At 45.8% G+C, this 19,278-nt stretch overlaps 1 protein-coding gene across 2 annotated transcripts in view; it reads right to left on the minus strand.

Moving 5' to 3' along the window:
• LOC141116962 (NACHT, LRR and PYD domains-containing protein 3-like) overlaps positions 1-19,278 on the minus strand; it is a 138,483-nt gene that overhangs the window by 8,594 nt on the left and 110,611 nt on the right. For both annotated transcript variants that reach the window (XM_073609489.1, XM_073609490.1), the window contains exons 7-8: positions 15,574-15,738; positions 2,317-2,481 (exon numbers count right to left, since the gene is read on the minus strand). In XM_073609489.1, the coding sequence (XP_073465590.1) occupies positions 2,317-2,481; positions 15,574-15,738 (330 nt within the window). The remainder of the gene's footprint in view (positions 1-2,316; positions 2,482-15,573; positions 15,739-19,278) is intronic.

Genomic DNA, 19,278 nt, shown 5'->3' on the forward strand with positions numbered 1-19,278 from the left:
AGTGCTCTGTCCCACCCGTGTTCTCCGTCTCTCCCCTGTACTCTCTGCCTCCCCTGTGCTCTCTTTACCCCCATGCTCTCCAGCCCCCAGTGCTCCCCACCTCTCCCCCTGTGCTCTCTGCCTCTCCCACCCTGTTCTGTCTGCCTTCTCCTTTGCTCTCCAGCCCCCCCCAGTGCTCTCCGCCCCATCCCTGTGCTCTCCACTCCACCCGGTGTTCTCTGCTTCCCCCTGTGTTCTCCACCTCTCCCCCATGCTCTCCAACCCTCCAGTGCTCTCCGAACCCCCCAGTGCTCTCCAACCCCCTGTGCTCTCCAGCCTCCCCCCAGTGCTCTCTGCCTCCCTCCGTTTCCTACACCCCCTGTGCTGTCCAGCCCCCCATGTTCTCTCTGCTTCTCTACATGTTCTCTGCCTCCTCACTGTGCTCTCCCTCCCCCCCATGCTCTTTGCCTCCCCCCCTGTGCTCTCCATCTGCCCCTGTGCTCCTCTGCCCACCAGTGCTCTTCAGCTCCTCCGTGGTATCCACCCCACCCCATGTTCTCCAAATTCCTCCCTGTGTTCTCCAGCCCCCTCATGTTCTTTCAAATTAGCATACCACTCAAAGTAGTCACCCTTATGTGTTCCACCTCCCCTGCACAAACAGAGGATGCTGGCCTTGCACATAGCAGATGATCTGGTTTGAAGAAATATCTGGATGGCCGCATCCCAAGAAAATCACCTTTATTGAGTCAAAAACATATAACATTCCATACAGCAAACGAGGGAAGGAGATACAGCATACAATACAGCTAACACGTTTCACACCATAGTATTCATGCGGAAAGGATCTGGACAGCCGCACACTGAGATGAGCCAATAAAATCTTCTTTATTCAAAACATGAAGTAGTACAGTACATGACTCCGCTGGAGCAACACAGCTTAGCCGCCGACGCGTTTCACGCTCTTGCAGAGTGCTTACATAAGCACTCTGCAAGAGCGTGAAACGCGTCAGCAGCTAAGCTGTGTTGCTCCAGCGGTGTCATGTACTGTACTACTTCATGTTTTGAATAAAGAAGATTTTATTGGCTCATCTCAGTGTGCGGCTGTCCAGATCCTTTCCGCATGAATACTATTGTATCAGCAATTGCCAGCACCTGGGGTTCTCTCCCTTTTGCGTAGTGGAGGACAAGAAATCTCACCCTGGTCTGTTCGGAGCGGTGGTAATTATCTATATTCACGGTTCACACCATACTCGGTGCTTAATCGTAGCTGAAATTATAAACTAACACACAGCAATATATACATAACCCCCCATGCTCTTTCCCATCCCCCATTGCCCCCTGCAGCTCTGGCAGGTTCCCCCTCCCCTCTCCCACTGGCTGCTGCGGGGGATCCATCAGGATAGAGAGTGAGGAAGGGGTCGGTTAACATGTCATGGGCTGCTCAGTCTAAAAGGCCCGGGCCTATTTTTTGTCCCAGTCCGAGCCTGACTGGAATAATTTATATTGGATCACTTTATAAAACTTTAGGAAATAGAATTTTATAAGAAAAATGTTATAATAGAGTAGACACCACAATAATGTCATCCATGTGTAGAGACGGTGATATCTCTACACACAGGATGACCACAGAATAGCACTGACATGCATAGTTGTGTGCAGGGGGTATGCCAACTCCCCCTACTGCTCAGGCTTTCCCCCGTGTTGCCCCCCCCTGCAGTGCTACTGGATTCCCTCCTCTCCCCTCAGCTGCTGTGGGGGAAGTTTCAGGATGGAGAGCACGGGTAAGGGCTAGTCAATATGTAATTTAATGTCCCCTTCCTTTTCTAAATGAACACACTCAATCACAAACTGAAGCATAGTAAACACAGTTAACTATGCTTCAGTGTGTTTGAGCTTTGGGGTGCACACTCTAATGCAATAGGCTGCGCACACCTATGCTGACATGACTCATATTGTGCTATAACTTCCTATTCCTGATTACCATGTGATCAGTTGTGATTGGACACAGCTGATCACATGGTAAAGAGCCTATGTCATAGGCTCTTTACCAGGATTGGAGATGCAGTATGTAAGACTGACACACCACGCCACCAATTGCCGTGCTGCGTGCCCCATCCAGTCAGGATAATGAAACCACTTTCCGGCCTTCATCCTGCTATATGGCGGATGGAAAGTGGTTAAAAAAAAATTATTTTATAGCTGATAACAGAGTATGATAACATTTAGACAACAGTCTGGGATTGGCTACTTACGGAATCCAATAATTAGATTTTATAATGTTTGGAATGTTAAACTGTCCCAGAATATTATTGTCTCAGTCAGTCCTGTTATACTCACTGTAATTCCTCTATCCGGCTTGTTGTCAGAGCTTCCATCAGATCCCTGAAATGAGGACCCTCTAGATTGTTCCCAGACAGGTTCAGTGTCCTCAGTGTCTGGTTATTTTTTATTCCAGATGCCAGGTGGGGGCAGGACCTGTCTGTCAGGTCATTATAGCGCAATCTGTAGAAGAGAAGAATTTTACCAGAAGAAAATTAATTTCTCCCCCAGGAATGAATTTAACTATTTTCTACATCACTGGTCTCCAAACTGCGGTACAGGAGCCAGATGTGGCCCTTTGCTTGCCTTTATCTGGCCCTTGAGGCATTATTCCTGCCAATGACACCAATAATGAGGCACTATCCCTTCAATGACAACAACGATGGGTCATAATTCCTTCCACTGACAACAAAAATGGGGCACTATTCCTCCCACTGACACCAACTATTTCTCCCCCTAATACCAAACACTGGGCATTTGGAGACCGCTGCTCTACATGAATGGAACTCATTTCTCTTTATTGGAATCATTTATATTAGATCACTTTATGAAACTCCGGGGGCATGGCCTGACGAGGCATGCGAACAGACCTGTTCCATGGAGCTCCCGCTGGTGATCCTGTTAACAATCCTTCCCTCGCTACCTCAGACGTCCGAAACTGACCAGTACCGGTGCCTGCTGTTTCCCTGACACCCCAGGACCCTGTGGCTGCCGAAAAAAATGGACATGATGACTCGTGGGAACCGGGGAGACGCCGTGGCCTCTCAGGACTTCCAAGATGGCGCCTGGCAGTGGCAGCCTCAGAGGACGCCACAAGGCCCGGACAAGAAACCGGAGCAGGGGGGGTAAGTCCACAAAACCCCTAAGAATAAAGAACAGCCCAGAGACATGCTATACTATAAACAGAAGTTGGCAGGCCATGCAGAATCCTCACAGGCTAAAGCAAAGCACCCTGCAGTATCCACAGAACAGGCAGACAGGGAAAATGTAGACAGGCTGGATGTCACTGAACCTATGGAGTCTGTCCTTGATCCCATGCCCGATCTGTTTGATATGCAATCGAAGCATAGCCCCCAACCCACACTCAGTGAAATACTGCATGCTGTACATAGATGCACTGCTTCAGTGTATGATTTAAAAGAGAAGTTTAGGGGGCTGAAGGAGACGGTGTCTCTCCTCCGCCAGGACATTAAGAAGATCAGAGAGAGAACCACTGCTGTGAAGGGTAGAGTAAGTGACATAGAGGATCAGATGCCCCATATGAACCGGGATGTGAGGGTGGCTGCTCAGAAAACACGACAGGCCTTTGATAAAAATGACGACATTGAGAACCGCCTGAGACGCAACAATGTCCGCATCGTGGGGCTCCCAGAGAAGGTGGAGGGCAGAGACCCCACTGCCTTCATTGAAAGATGGCTGTAGGAAGTGTTTGGCAAGGAGGCTTTCTCTCCTCTCTCTGGAGCGGGCACACAGGGTGCCGCAACGTCCTCTTCCACCTGGCAACCCCACGAGATCGATGCTAGCCAGACTCCTGAACTACAGGGATCGTGAGGTTGTGCTGTGACTGGTCAGAGAAAAGGGTGCTGTGCAGTACAATGGCACCAGAATAATCTTCTACCCCGACTTTTCAGCGGAAGTGCAACACAGACGGTCCAAGTTTGCAGACATCAAAAAGCGGCTACAAAGGCTACAGCTACACTATGCCATGCTGTTCCTGGCCAAGCTACGAATAACAGCCAGAGATCAGAATCACTTTTTTGAAAATGCACAGGATGCCGCAGGATGGCTGGATCAGAATGAACAAGATCTCTGCTCCCGGGGTCCCGATAATGGAGAAGGTTGATGCTGCTTTAATCATCTTTATCAGGCATGAAGGGCGCCCAATTACCTTTTCAGCTTTCATATAGCTATAAGAGGGCCTATACTTGATACCCACTATCAGCGAGTGAAATTCCACCTACTTTCTTTTTCACCATTTTAGTTCATGTGTACAGGCGGAATGCAATTGTGCACATCACCTGTACTTTGCCTATTGCCATGGTTGACATGGCTCAAGTTTCTGTGCCCTGTTGGCAGGAGGAGGGCTTATGAAGATCAAGCCCCACAATATTTGGAAGGCCCCTGTTTTGCTCCATTGGCAGGGAGTGGGCCACAGGCTGAGTGCCACTCCTATATCTGTCACTCTGCTTGCTTTGCTGCGCAGTTGTGCATGATGTTTTACCTCAGTTTCCTGATGCCTTTCCAATGTACAAGTTACTCCATTACTACCTCATATGTACTACACTATTTGATGATTGCTCCAGATTGCTCACTGGCCAACTGCTGGTGGTATGCGGGAACACTATCTATACTTGAAAGACTTCCCCGTAACTACAAGTGGTTATATGTATGTTTACCATGTCTTCTACACCTATAGTGTCATGGAATGTCCGGGGGGTGAATGATCCATTGAAAAGGACTATGATTTCTGCGGGTATGCAAAAGTTCCATCCGGCCATAATTGGCCTGCAGGAGACCCACCTACAGGGAGATACAGTTGGGTTCTTACAGTATGCCTTGGTCAGGAAGGCCTATCACTTCACCTACTCCGCCTTTTCCCACGGAGTGAGTGTACTGATACATAAAGCACTAGCCTACCAGGAGCTGGACTCCCTCATTGATATATCTGGTAGATTTGTGTTTCTGTGTTGTAAACTGTATACAATTACCATGATATTGGCTTTTGTTTATATACTCCCCCCCCCCCGTTTTCTCGGGAGGTGCTGCAGTTGCTGCTGTCCTACCTGGCTAACAAGCCTGATACTCTGGTCCTGATTATGGGAGACTTCAACTGCTATTTAGATCCTAGATTAGATAGACACCCCCCCAAGTCGCCCCCTAAGGGCGACCGCGGCACTGCTCTTAGCCGCTATTGGCGGAGGTGGGATGGACTGACATATGGTGCATTAGCAACCCAGACAGTAAACAATTCTCGTGATTTTCTAAGACCCATCGCTCACTGTCCTGTATTGACTTATGTGTGGGTACCCCAAACATGGTCGGCTACACCTCTAAGGTAGAATATTTACCATGGGGAGTATCAGACCACTCCCCACTGGCTTTATGGTTGACCACCCAACCACCCAGTTCGTTACCCAGGGCCCCATGGCTTAAGCTGTTTACTTCACAGGAACCGATAGCCTCTCAGATTCAGGTCTTTTTGCGGTCACACTGGCAGTACCCTGACAGCCTGCAGAAATGGGAACGGGATAGTATCCTCCATTATTCACCAGGATCAGGCTGGCTTTATGCCACAAAAAACCACGGCTACAAACCTAAGGAGGTTGTTCATAAACATGCAGCTACAAGCGGATAATGGGGGTCACATGGCTCTCTTATTGCTCGATGCCAACAAGGCATTTGACAGTATCAGCTGGAGGTATCTGTGGGCAGTACTAGATATGTTTGGATTCGGGGACCGGTTCATTGCATGGGTTAAGTTGCTCTATGTTTCCCCACAGGTGACCATTAGGGTGGTGGACAGAATGTAACCTGCTTTTGCGCTGGGCAGGGGAACTTTGCAATCGCTATAGAACCATTGGCAGCCCTGGTAAGGGCCAGCACCCGGATCTGTGGGTTCCAGTATGGAGTCCTGCATGAAAAAATTATGTTGTATGCGGATGACATGTTACTCTTTCTGGGGGATCCCAGCCACTCATTGCCAGTGGTAATGTCCATAATAACGCAGTTTGGCCACTATTCTGGTCTGACCATAAACTGGTCTAAGTCAGCCCTGATGATGCTGGACAAGGACCGGGAGGTGGAACTTCCCGACTCTTGTCCCATCCCCGTGGTTACCAGCTTCAAATATCTGGGCATACAAATCTCGCCCAGACTCAGGGATTATTGCTCCCTAAATGTATATCCCTTACTATCTTGGTTTCGGGATAAGATTAATACATGGAACAACCTTAAAATGTCGCTGGCAGGCAAGGCCAACCTAATCAAAATGATTCTAATGCCCCAGTTGCTATACTTCTTACACAACTCGCCAGTAGTAATACACTTTATGAAACTCCAGGAAATTGAATTTAAGAAAAATTTTATAATGGAGTAGACCCCCCAATATTGTCCTCCATGTGTAGAGACGGTGATATCTCCATACACAGAATGACAACAGAACACCACTGACATGACTCGTATTGTGCTATAATCTCCTTGTGTATGGAGCATGAATATTATCAGCAGACAGTCCCTGGAATTGAAAAAGAGTGTTTTGGACACTCTTTAGAATTACAATGAATCCTCCCCACTAGGGATGAGCTTCGTGTTCGAGTCAAACCCATGTTCGACTCGAACATCGGCTGTTCGACCGTTCGTCGAATTGCGAACGATATGGGCCGTTCGCGCCAAATTCGTGTGGCGCGTCACGGCCCATAATTCACTGCGGCATCGCAGTGCATTGCTTGCTGATGATTGGCCAAGCATGCACTATGACCCGCATGCTTGGCCAATCACAGCGCCGCCTTAACAGAGAGCCGTAATTGGCCAAAGCCAAGGAGGCTTTGGCCAATTATGGCTCAGGGGATTTAGTACACGCCCCACACTATATAAGGCCGCCTGCACGGCGGCCCTGTGCAGTGTGTTCCGGTGTGCTGAGAAATAGAGAGAGAGAGAGACAGTGTCATTTCATTTGAGTTAGCTAGATTAGGCAGGACAGTCAGTCAGTTAGCTGCACTTAAAGTGTATTGTCTATATATATATGCATCCCAGGTGTTGCATATATATATATATATATACACTGTTTTCAGTTTAGCTAGATCCGTTCCTGTTATCTTCTAGACTATTTACATTTAGTGCAGTGCGTCCTGCTCACAGTGTTCAGCTAGATCCGTTCCTGTTATCTTCTTACTGACAGGCAGGCTTGTCTTGTTACAGTATTTTGAAGAAAATTACTGGTGTTCTTTTGATCCTATTAGTACCACAGTCAGGCAGCTAGACTATTTACATTTAGTGCAGTGCGTCCTGCTCACAGTGTTCAGCTATATCCGTTCCTGTTATCTTCTTACTGACAGGCAGGCTTGTCTTGTTACAGTATTTTGAAGAAAATTACTGGTGTTCTTTTGATCCTATTAGTACCACAGTCAGGCAGCTAGACTATTTACATTTAGTGCAGTGCGTCCTGCTCACAGTGTTCAGCTAGATCCGTTCCTGTTCTCTTCTTACTGACAGGCAGGCTTGTCTTGTTACAGTATATAAAGCTACCTGAAGAAAATTACTGGTGTTCTTTTGATCCTATTAGTACCACAGTCAGGCAGCTAGACTATTTACAGTTAGTGCAGAGCGTCCTGCTCACAGTGTTCTGCTAAACCTACAAGTTAGTGGGGTGCGTCCTGCTCACAGTGTTCAGCTAGATCCGTTTCTGTTATCTTCTTACTGACAGGCAGGCTTGTCTTGTTACAGTAAATACAGCTACCTGAAGAAAATTGCTTGTGTTCTTTTGATCCTATTAGTACCACAGTCAGGCAGCTAGACTATTTACAGTTAGTGCAGTGCGTCCTGCTCACAGTGTTCTGCTAAACCTACAAGTTAGTGGGGTGCGTCCTGCTCACAGTGTTCAGCTAAACCTACAAGTTAGTGGGGTGCGTCCACCTCACAGTGTTCAGCTAAACCTACAAGCTAGTGGGGTGCGTCCTGCTCACAGTGTTCAGCTAGATCCGTTTCTGTTATCTTCTTACTGACAGGCAGGCTTGTCTTGTTACAGTAAATACAGCTACCTGAAGAAAATTGCTGGTGTTCTTTTGATCCTATTAGTACCACAGTCAGGCAGCTAGACTATTTACAGTTAGTGCAGTGCGTCCTGCTCACAGTGTTCAGCTAAACCTACAAGTTAGTGGAGTGCGTCCACCTCACAGTGTTCAGCTAAACCTACAAGCTAGTGGGGTGCGTCCTGCTCACAGTGTTCAGCTAGATCCGTTTCTGTTATCTTCTTACTGACAGGCAGGCTTGTCTTGTTACAGTAAATACAGCTACCTGAAGAAAATTGCTGGTGTTCTTTTGATCCTATTAGTACCACAGTCAGGCAGCTAGACTATTTACAGTTAGTGCAGTGCGTCCTGCTCACAGTGTTCAGCTAAACCTACAAGTTAGTGGGGTGCGTCCACCTCACAGTGTTCAGCTAAACCTACAAGCTAGTGGGGTGCGTCCTGCTCACAGTGTTCAGCTAGATCCGTTTCTGTTATCTTCTTACTGACAGGCAGGCTTGTCTTGTTACAGTAAATACAGCTACCTGAAGAAAATTGCTGGTGTTCTTTTGATCCTATTAGTACCACAGTCAGGCAGCTAGACTATTTACAGTTAGTGCAGTGCGTCCTGCTCACAGTGTTCAGCTAAACCTACAAGTTAGTGGGGTGCGTCCACCTCACAGTGTTCAGCTAAAGCTACCTGTAGAAGGTTGGTGGTGTTCTCATACTACAGGCAGGCAGTTGATTTTGCTAGCTGCAGTATCAGTACATATATATATATATATATATATATGTCCCAGCTTAGTGCAGCTACAGGCCATTAGTATGTCTGGAAGGCCAAGAAGGAGAGGCAGACAGTCACAAGCCAATAAGAGAGGGCAAGCAGGCTCTGTGTCTAGTGCTGGTCGTGGAGACAGTGCATCCTCATCAGCACGTGGCCATGGGACACGCATGGCCTTTTTTTCGGCAGCTGGCCATGTTGAGCCGCAACATGCGGAAGACTTGGTCGAGTGGATGACCAAGCCGTCCTCATCCTCCTCATCCTCTCTCACCCATGCCCAGGGTACTTTGTCTGGCAAAGCAGCGGCCTCTTCCCTCGGCTCAATGTCATCAGTGACTCCTTCCCTAGCCACACCATGTCCTCCTGAGGAGTCCCTCGAACTGTTTGACCACAGTGTTGGGTACATGCTCCAGGAGGATGCCCAGCGTTTGGAAGGCTCTGATGATGATACTGAGCTCGATGAAGGCAGTAACATGAGCACGGACAGAGGGGGTGCCCAAGAAGGACAGCAATCTGGCAGTCATGCTCCCCCTGCTGCAGCATACTGCCAGGTTTGCTCCAGTGATGAGGAGGGAGGGGATGATGAGGTCACTGACTCAACGTGGGTGCCTGATAGGAGAGAGGAGGAGGAGGAGGAGGAGGCGGCACATCACCAACGAGGCAGGATGCCCTCCAGGGGACAGCCTAAGGGCAGCACATTGACTGAATCACACCCCAAAGCTCCACATGTGCAGGGCGCTGCAGTCTCTGCGTGTTATTCAAAAAGTTCTTTGGTGTGGGCCTTTTTTGAGACGAGTGCATCAGATCGCACCGCTGCTATTTGCAACATATGTCTCAAGCGTATCTCGCGTGGCCAAAACATCTCCCGCTTGGGTACCACATGCTTGACCAGACATATGTTGACCTGCCATGCAGTTCGTTGGCAAGCGTATCTAAAAGACCCACACCAAAGAACAAAGAGGACCTCTCCTTGCTCCTCATCAGCTGAGATTTCCAACCCCACTAGACCTTCATTCCTCTCTGAGAACTGCACTGAGAGGAATGAAGGTGTAGAATTAGGTGTGTCACAGCCAAGTACTTGTGGGCAATCTGATTTTGGTACACCGACGTCAGATTGTACCAGGCAAATTTCCCTGCCCCAGCTGCTGCACCGCCGAAAGAAGTTTGCTCTCAGCCATCCACATGCCCAGCGGTTGAATGCTAGCTTGGCAAAATTGCTAGCACTTCAACTGCTGCCTTTTCAGTTGGTAGACTCTGCCCCCTTCCGTGAGTTTGTGGAATGTGCGGTTCCTCAGTGGCAGGTACCCAAACGCCACTTTTTCTCACGGAAGGCGATTCCGGCTCTCTACCAGCATGTGGAAGGCAATGTCCATGCCTCGCTGGACAGGGCGGTCAGCGGTAAGGTGCATATTATCGCTCACTCATGGTCCAGCAGGCATGGACAGGAACGTTACCTAAGTTTCACGGCGCATTGGGTGACTCTGCTGGCAGCTGGGAAGGATGCAGGACAAGGTGCAGTAGTGTTGGAGGTTGTTCCGCCACCACGCCTCCAAAATGCTAACGATTGTGACACACCTCTCCTCCACCCCCTCCTCTTCTTCTTCCTCCATGGCCTCTTCCTCGGAACCAGCGGTGCTCCGTAGTCGTTCAAGGGGCTACGCAAGTACGCAGGCCAAAAGATGCCATGCGGTGCTTGAGCTGGTGTGCTTGGGGGACAGGAGCCACACTGGGGCAGAGGTTCTGTCAGCTCTGCAGCGGCAGGTTCAGAGGTGGTTGACGCCATGCCAACTTAAGGCAGGAATGGTGGTTTGCGACAATGGCACCAACCTACTCTTTGCCCTCCGACAGGGACAAATGACCCATGTGCCCTGTTTGGCTCACGTCCTTAACTTGGTGGTGCAGCGGTTCTTGGGCAGGTACCCGGGCTTACAGGATGTCCTGAGGCAGGCCAGGAAAGTCTGTGTGCATTTCCGCCGGTCATATAATGCCAGTGCTCGGCTGACGAACCTCCAAAAGGAGTTTAACCTGCCCAAGAACCGCCTAATCTGTGACATGCCCACCAGGTGGAACTCAACGTTGGCCATGCTGCAGCGGCTGCACACGCAGCAGAGGGCCATCAATGAGTACCTGTGCGACTATGGCACCAGGACAGGGTCAGGGGAGCTTGTTTTTTTTCCCCACGCCAGTGGGCCATGATCAGGGATGCATGCACTGTCCTGTCACCATTTGAGGAGGCCACGAGGATGGTGAGCAGTGACAGTGCATGCATCAGTGACACTGTCCCCCTTGTCCACCTGTTGGAGCACACGCTGCGTGGAATAATGGACAGGGCACTTGAGGCAGAACAGAGGCAGGAAGAGGAGGACTTCCTTAGCTCTCAAGGCCCCCTTTATCCAGACAGTGTTCCTGCATGCCCGCCGATCACACAGGAAGAGGAGGAGGAGGAGGAGGAGGAGGAGGAGGAGGAAGATTGTGTCAGTATGGAGGTGGAGCCTGGCACTCAGCATCAGCAGCAGTCTTTAAGGGATCAGTCCCAAGAAACACATGGACTTGTACGTGGCTGGGAGGAGGTGGCTGCGGACCATGTCGTCCTTAGTGACCCAGAGGACTCCGGACCGAATGCCTCAGCAAACCTACGCTGCATGGCCTCCCTGATCCTGCAAAGCCTGCGTAAGGATCCTCGTATTCGTGGTATCAAGGAGAAGGACCAATACTGGCTGGCAACCCTCCTTGATCCACGTTACAAGGGTAAGGTTGCGGACCTTATCTTGCCATCGCAGAGGGAGCAGAGGATGAAACATCTTCGGGAGGCCTTGCAGAAAGGTCTGTGCAATGTGTTCCCAGAGACTGGGAGGTTACAAACTCCTGTTTCTGGACAACGTGTTGCTGAGGCTTCTGTCAGTCAAAGAAGGAGCGGTGGAGAAGGTGGCCGTCTGACCGATGCGTTCAGACAATTTTTTGGTCCGCAGCCCCAAGGTATGATCGGTTCCAGCAACCATCGCCAGCGTCTGTTTTACATGGTGCAGGAATACCTAGGGGCAAGATCAGACTTGGACACCTTTCCCACCGAAAATCCTCTGGGTTACTGGGTCTTGAGGATGGATCACTGGCCAGAGCTTGCACAGTATGCAATTGAGCTACTGGCCTGTCCTGCATCCAGCGTTCTTTCGGAACGCACATTCAGTGCTGCTGGAGGCGTGGTAACCGATCACAGGGTGCGTCTGTCCACTGACTCGGTCGATCGACTGACCTTCATAAAAATGAATCAGTCTTGGATCACCACCAGCTACCAAGCACCTGATGCTGATGTAACCGAATAATTTTTTTTGAAATCTCAGATCCCTTCAAAGACTGCCTATGCTGATGCTGAGTGACTATCCCTGAGTAATTATCCTCTTCCTCCTCAATCATCACGCTGATAGCTTGTAAGAACATTTTTGGTTCTGGGCGCCACCACCAGTGCCTAAGGCACAATTTTTCAGCCCCTGTTTAACAGGGGTGTGTAATTACAATTTTTGATGTAATACTTTGCAGCAGGGCTCGTTCCTGCATTCCAACTAGAGTGTCTGTGAGGGGTTGCAGTGTTGTGGCACCAGCACCAGTGCCTAAGGCCCATTTTTTCTGCCCCTGTTTAACAGGGGCGTGTAATTACAATTTTTGATGCAATACTTTGCAGCAGGGCTCGTTCCTGCGTTCCAACTAGAGTGTCTGTGAGGGGTTGCAGTGTTGTGGCACCAGCACCAGTGCCTAAGGCCCATTTTTTCTGCCCCTGTTTAATAGGGGCGTGTAATTACAATTTTTGATGCAATACTTTGCAGCAGGGCTCGTTCCTGCGTTCCAACTAGAGTGTCTGTGAGGGGTTGCAGTGTTGTGGCACCAGCACCAGTGCCTAAGGCCCAATTTTTCAGCCCTTGTTTAACAGGGGTGTGTAATTACAATTTTTGATGCAATACTTTGCAGCAGGGCTCGTTCCTGCGTTCCAACTAGAGTGTCTGTGAGGGGTTGCAGTGTTGTGGCACCAGCACCAGTGCCTAAGGCCTAATTTTTCAGCTCCTGTTCAACAGGGGCATGTAATTACAATTCTTGATCTAATATTTCACAGCAGGGCCCTGTGAGGGCTTACAGTGTTGTGGCCACAGCAACACCTAAGGCCCAAATTTCTGCTGAGTATATAGGGCAGGACCCTACTTTCAAACAACTAACTTACAAACGACTCCTACTTGCAAACGGAAGGAGACAACAGGAAGTGAGATGAAATCTACCCCTAGGAAGGGAAATTCTCTCCTGTAAGAGTTAATATGGGAAAAACATTTCTCCTTTCCACTGATGCTTTCCAATCCATTGGGACAAAAAGTGAGGTGAAATCTTCTGAAGAGGAGGAAAGACAGCAAAACAAATGTCACAGGGGTGATAACCCTTCCCTATGTTTTCCAAAAAGCTTAAAAAAGATTTTTTGGCTGGAGCTAAACACGTTAAAAATGCACCCGTTCAAAATTACAAAGAGATTCTACTTAACAACAAACCTACAGTCCCTGTCTTGTTTGCACCTCCTGTATACTGATGTTCAGAGTATATAGGGCCTGGTGGCCCCACACCTTTCCTTATTTTAATTTGGGTGTGGGGTTCCCCTTAATATCCATACAAGACCCAAAGGGCCTGGTAATGGACTGGGGGGTACCCATGCCGTTTGTCTCACTGATTTTCATCCATATTGCCAGGACCCGACATTACATTAAACCCGCAAGCAGTTTTAAATGAGATTTTTTCCTTTAAAAATGACATTTGGTGCAGGGACTGTTCTAAACACGGGAAACACGCGTCACTTTACATGCATACTATAGACACCCCTCAGGTACGATATTTAAAGGAATATTTCACTTTTTTTTTTTTTTACTTTAAGCATCATTAAAATCACTGCTCCCGAAAAAACAGCCGTTTTTAAAAGTTTTTTTTGCATTGATACATGTCCCCTGGGGTAGGACCCGGGTCCCCAAACCCTTTTTAGGACAATACCATGCAAATTAGTTTTTAAAATGAGCACTTTTGATTTCGAACGTTCGAGTCCCATAGACGTCAATGGGGTTCTAACGTTCGTGCGAACTTTCGGTCCGTTCGCAGGTTCTGGTGCGAACCGAACCGGGGGATGTTCGGCTTATCCCTACTCCCCACCACAAATGTCAGTATGGGTGACAGATACATATAACTTCTGTACAGTGTGGAGGATCACTGAGACCAGAATGTCCATACAGACACTGTAACATTATTTACAAGGTGAAAGAAGACCTGGTGGGGAATGTAGCTGAGAGCCTCCTTAAGAACTGGTGGCCAAGGAGGGAGTAGTAGCACCGAATATGCCACTCTGCTACACTACAGACAGGGGCAGGCACTCTGCCTGTCTCTGTATGCCAATTTAGAGTAGGTCTTAATTACCCAGTTTCATTATCTACAAACTGGAGGTAGTTATTTTTGAATTTGGTGCATTAATAGCATCACTTTGTAAAAGTGGCACTGTTAACTAATATCTGAATCTTTTGCACGTGTTGGTAAAGTTACCGAAATTGGCAGTAAAGATTTATGAATTTGGCATAGGCCATTTGAAAGGGCCATAAAACACTGTCCTTATTTCTTTATTGCATCCCCCCATTGTGAGGCTGAAGTCAGCATTGCTGGTGATTGGACAGGGTGATTTTTTATCTGATATTCTATTTAAGCCTGGTACACACATATGCCGCGAACACACGCTCGGACATTCCGACAACAAAATCCTGGATTTTTTTCCGGCGGATGTTGGCTCAAACTTGTCTTGCATACACACGGTCGCACAAATGTTGTCGGAAATTCCGAACGCCAAGAACGCGGTGCCGTACAACACGTACGACGAGCCGAGAAAAATGAAGTTCAATAGCCAGTGCAGCTCTTCTGCTTAAATCCGAGCATGCATGGAATTTTGTGCGTCAGAATTGTCTACACACGCTTGGAATTTCTGATTTTGTTTTCGCTAAATTTGAGATCCAGCTCTCAAATTTTTGTTGTCGGAAATTACAACAACAAATGTCTGATGGAGCCTACACACGGTCGGAATTTCCGCCAACAAGCTCCCATCGAACATTTGTTGACGGAAATTCCGAGCGTGTGTACGGGGCATAACAATTAATTTTTTTTTTTAATGTGAGGCAAGTTCAGCAATCTCCCCCCACCAGAACACTCCAATCAGCGCTTTCTGCCATTGGCTGAGAGTGCTGATTGGGAGTCGGTCAGCTGCAGCTTTTCCAGCATGCACGTCAGTTGACTGACAGCATGACTGAAATACACACAGGCCGAATGTCAGACATTTTTTTTTAACCAGCCGTTGTCTCCCAACATTCGGCTGTATGTGCAGGGCTTTACAGTATCTCTGCTGATAAAAGTTCTTTATTCACAGGGGAGATATCTAACATAACAGTGTATGGTCATATCAGGTAAAAAAAAAAAAAAAAGTATGTATGAGGCTCTAATTGCTTATTGCAGTAAAATGAGATTCCCCCATGTATGACTATCTATTCAGTCATCTATTTCACCAGATATTCAAATAAACTGAATATGAGACTAACTAAATTCAAGGAAAATACTATTTTGTTGTGTTATTAACTTCCAAAAACAAGATCATTTTTATTGATTGGTTATTTATGGAGTCGAAAATTCAATTTTATTGATAATGTCATCTTTTTTTATAAGTTTAGGATGTAAATTTCCCCAGAATATTATTGTGTCAGTCAGTCCTGTTATACTCACTGTAATTCCTCTATCCGGCTTGTTGTCAGAGCTTCCATCAGATTCCTGAAATGAGGACCCCCCAGGTTGTTCCCAGACAGGTCCAATGTCCTCAGTGTCTGATTATTTCTTATTCCAGATGCCAGGTGGGGGCAGGAACTGTCTGTTAGGAAATTAGAGGACAATCTGTAGAAGAAAAGAATGTTACCAGAATGTTACCAGAATGTTACCAGGAATGAATGTAACTATTCTCTACATAAATGGAACTCATTTTAATTTCTCTTTATTGAAATAATTTACAGTAGGTATATAAAATAACCACCCCTTTAAAATAATAACATTTTGTTGCTTTGCAGCCTGAAATGAAGATAGACACAGTTTTTGTTTTATCCAGCTGTATTTACTCAGTGCAATTTATAACATCTAAGTGAAAGATATAAAAACAATCACTGGGTTGGAAAAATTATCACCCCCTCCTAAAAATGACTTGCAAAGCCAATCAATTGTAGCTAATCACTAGGGATGAGCCGAACACCCCCCCGGTTCGGTTCACACCAGAACTTGCGAACAGACCAAAACTTCGCACGAGCGTTAAAACCCCATTGAAGTCTATGGGACTCGAACGTTCGAAATCAAAAGTGCTAATTTTAAAGGCTAATTTGCATGGTATTGTCCTAAAATGGGTCTGGGGACCCGGGTCCTGCCCCAGGGGACATGGATCAATGCAAAAAAAAGTTTTAAAAACAGCCGTTTTTTCGGGAGCAGTGATTTTAATAATGCTTAAAGTGAAACAATAAAAGTGTAATATTCCTTTAAATTTCGTACCTGGGGGGTGTCTATAGTATGTCTGTAAAGGGGTACATGTTTCCCGTGTTTAGAACAGTCTGACAGCAAAATGACATTTCAAAGGAATAAAAGTCATTTAAAACTACTCGCGGCTATTAATGAATTGCCGGTCCGACAATACACATAAAAGTTAATTGATAAAAACGGCATGGGAATTCCCCACAGGGGAACCCCGAACCAAAATTAAAAAAGAAAACTGGCGTGGGGGTCCCCCTAAATTCCATACATTTGATTTCTCCCATAGACTTTTAAAGGGTGTTCTGCGGCTTTCGAATTTGCCGCGAACACCCCAAATTGTTCCCTGTATGGCGAACTGGCGAACAGCCGATGTTCGAGTCGAAGCTCATCCCTACTAATCACCTTCTCAATGGCACACAAAGCCATCTGACTTTTAACTTTGATCAGTTGTGGTAATTTTGATTAGCTCAGCATTAAAAGAGCTTTCCTGGAGTATTTTGGTCCCTGGTAGTGCAACTGAAGCAAACAATCAACTATGGGTGGCAAGGTACTGTCAAAAGATCTCCTGATAAAATTGTAGACCGGCATAAGCCAGGAGGTGGATACAAAAAAATGTCAAAGGCTTTATCAATGCATATAAGCACAATGAAGTCTTTTACTAAGAAGTGGAAGGTATTTGGCACAACACAGACCCTCCCTGGATCAGGACATCTCCAAACTGGATGAAAAAGCCAGGAGGAAACTGGTCAAAGAGGCTACTAAGATGCCTACAGCAACTCTGAAGCAGTTACAGGAATTGATGACAAAGAGTGGTCATTGGGTGCATGTGACAACAATATTACAAAATATCCACAAATGTAACTTGTATGGGAGGGTTGCAAGAAAAAAAAACATCCCTCATGAAAGACCACTTGCAGTCATGCTTAAGCTCTGCCAAAATGCACCTTGAAGATTTTGAGACCACATGGAAAAAGGTGTTATGATCAGTTGAGACTAAAACTGAAATATTTGGCCTCAACACCAAACGATATGTCTGGCGAAAATCCCATACAACTCACCATCCAAACAACGCCATTTCTACAGTAAAGCATGGAGGTGGTAATATCCTGTTATGGGGTGATTCTTGGCAGCAGGGACTGGAACACTTGTCAGGATAGAAGGGGAAATGGATGGGGCAAAATACCGTCAAATTCTTGAGGAAAATCTGCTGAGCTCTGCCAGAAAGTTGTAAATGGGAAGAAGTTTTATCTTCCAACATGACAATGACCCAAAGCACACAGCGAAAATGACCACACAGTGGTTGAAGGAGAAAAAGGTGAATGTCCTTGCATGGCCTAGTAAACGCCCAGACTTAAACCGAATTAAAAATCTGTGGAATGACTTGAAGACTGAAGTCCAAAACAGTCACCATCAAATTTAACTGAAATTTAGCAGATCTGCAAGAAAGAGTGGCCAATCATTTCAATGTCTAGATGTGCAAAGTTAGTAGAGGCATTACCCAATGGACTAAAGGCTGGAATTAAAGCAAAAGGTGGTTCAACAAAATACTGATACAAGGGGGTGACCCTTTTTCCAACTCAGTGATACCGTTTTTTTTATTTTTTCTGACATGTTGGTGTTATATCTTTTACTTGGATATTATAAGTTGCACTAAGTAAATATAGATGGATAAAACAAAAACCGTGTCTGTCTGCAAAGCAAAGAAATGTGATTATTGTAAAAGGAAGTGATTCTTTTCTATAACCACCGTGTATCAGATCCCTTTATAAAACTCCAGAAAATAGATTTTTTATAAAAAAATGTTATAGTGATTCATTTCTGGGACACGATTTGTAGGAGATGGCCCCTATGCTCTACCTATACACCAGCGGCTCTTCTCTTTAGCAACCCCTTGTTTCCACCAGGTATGTAATCTGAAGGCTTAGGCTAGTGGTTAGACATGTGCAGGATGAAAAAATTTGTTTAGTTTAGTTTCGTTTCGATTCGTTATTTAACTTAATTCGTTTAGTTAAATTCATGGCATTCATTACATTCGTTTTCGGAATTCGTTTCGTTTCGTATTCGAATTTGAAAAAATTCGACCGCATTCGAAAAAATTCGACCGTATTCGAAAAAAAACTATCAAATTCGAAAAAATTCTAACACATTCGAAAAAAACTGTCAAATTCGAAAAAAATTCCACCACATTCGAAAAAAACTATCAAATTCGAAAAAATTCTACCACATTCGAAAAAAACTGTCAAATTCGAAAAAATTCTACCACATTCGGAAAAAACTATCAAATTCGAAAAAATTCTACCACATTCGAAAAAAACTGTCAAATTCGAAAAAATTCTACCACATTCGAAAAAAACTGTCAAATTCGAAAAAATTCCACCACATTCGAAAAAAACTATCAAATTTGAAAAAATTCTACCACATTCGAAAAAAACTGTCAAATTCGAAAAAATTCTTACTACATTTGAAAAAACTATCAAATTCGAAAAAATTCTACCACATTCGAAAAAAACTGTCAAATTCGAAAAAATTCTACCACATTCAAAAAAAACTGTCAAATTCGAAAAATTTCTACCACATTCAAAAAAAACTATCAAATTCGAAAAAAACAATAACTGAATTTGAAAAAGTAAACTATATATAACCATTTTGCGAAATTTGAAATTCGTATAGAATGAAATCGAATTCCAATAGAAAAGATTAGGATAGAATAGAAAGTATAAAAGAATAGCATAGAAAAACAATAGATCAGAATAGAAAAAAATATAATATATTGCATTCTAAGCTTTTCTATTTGAATTCGAATTCATTCTGTACCAAATTCCAATTTTGGAAGATGGTTAAATATATATATTATATTTTTTTTCTATTCTGTTGCATTGTTTTTCTATGCTATTCTTTTCTATTCTATTCTAAACTTTTCTA

This window comes from Aquarana catesbeiana, linkage group LG13 (genome assembly GCF_042186555.1).
Source record: "Aquarana catesbeiana isolate 2022-GZ linkage group LG13, ASM4218655v1, whole genome shotgun sequence".
In the NCBI taxonomy this organism is placed as follows: domain Eukaryota; kingdom Metazoa; phylum Chordata; class Amphibia; order Anura; family Ranidae; genus Aquarana; species Aquarana catesbeiana.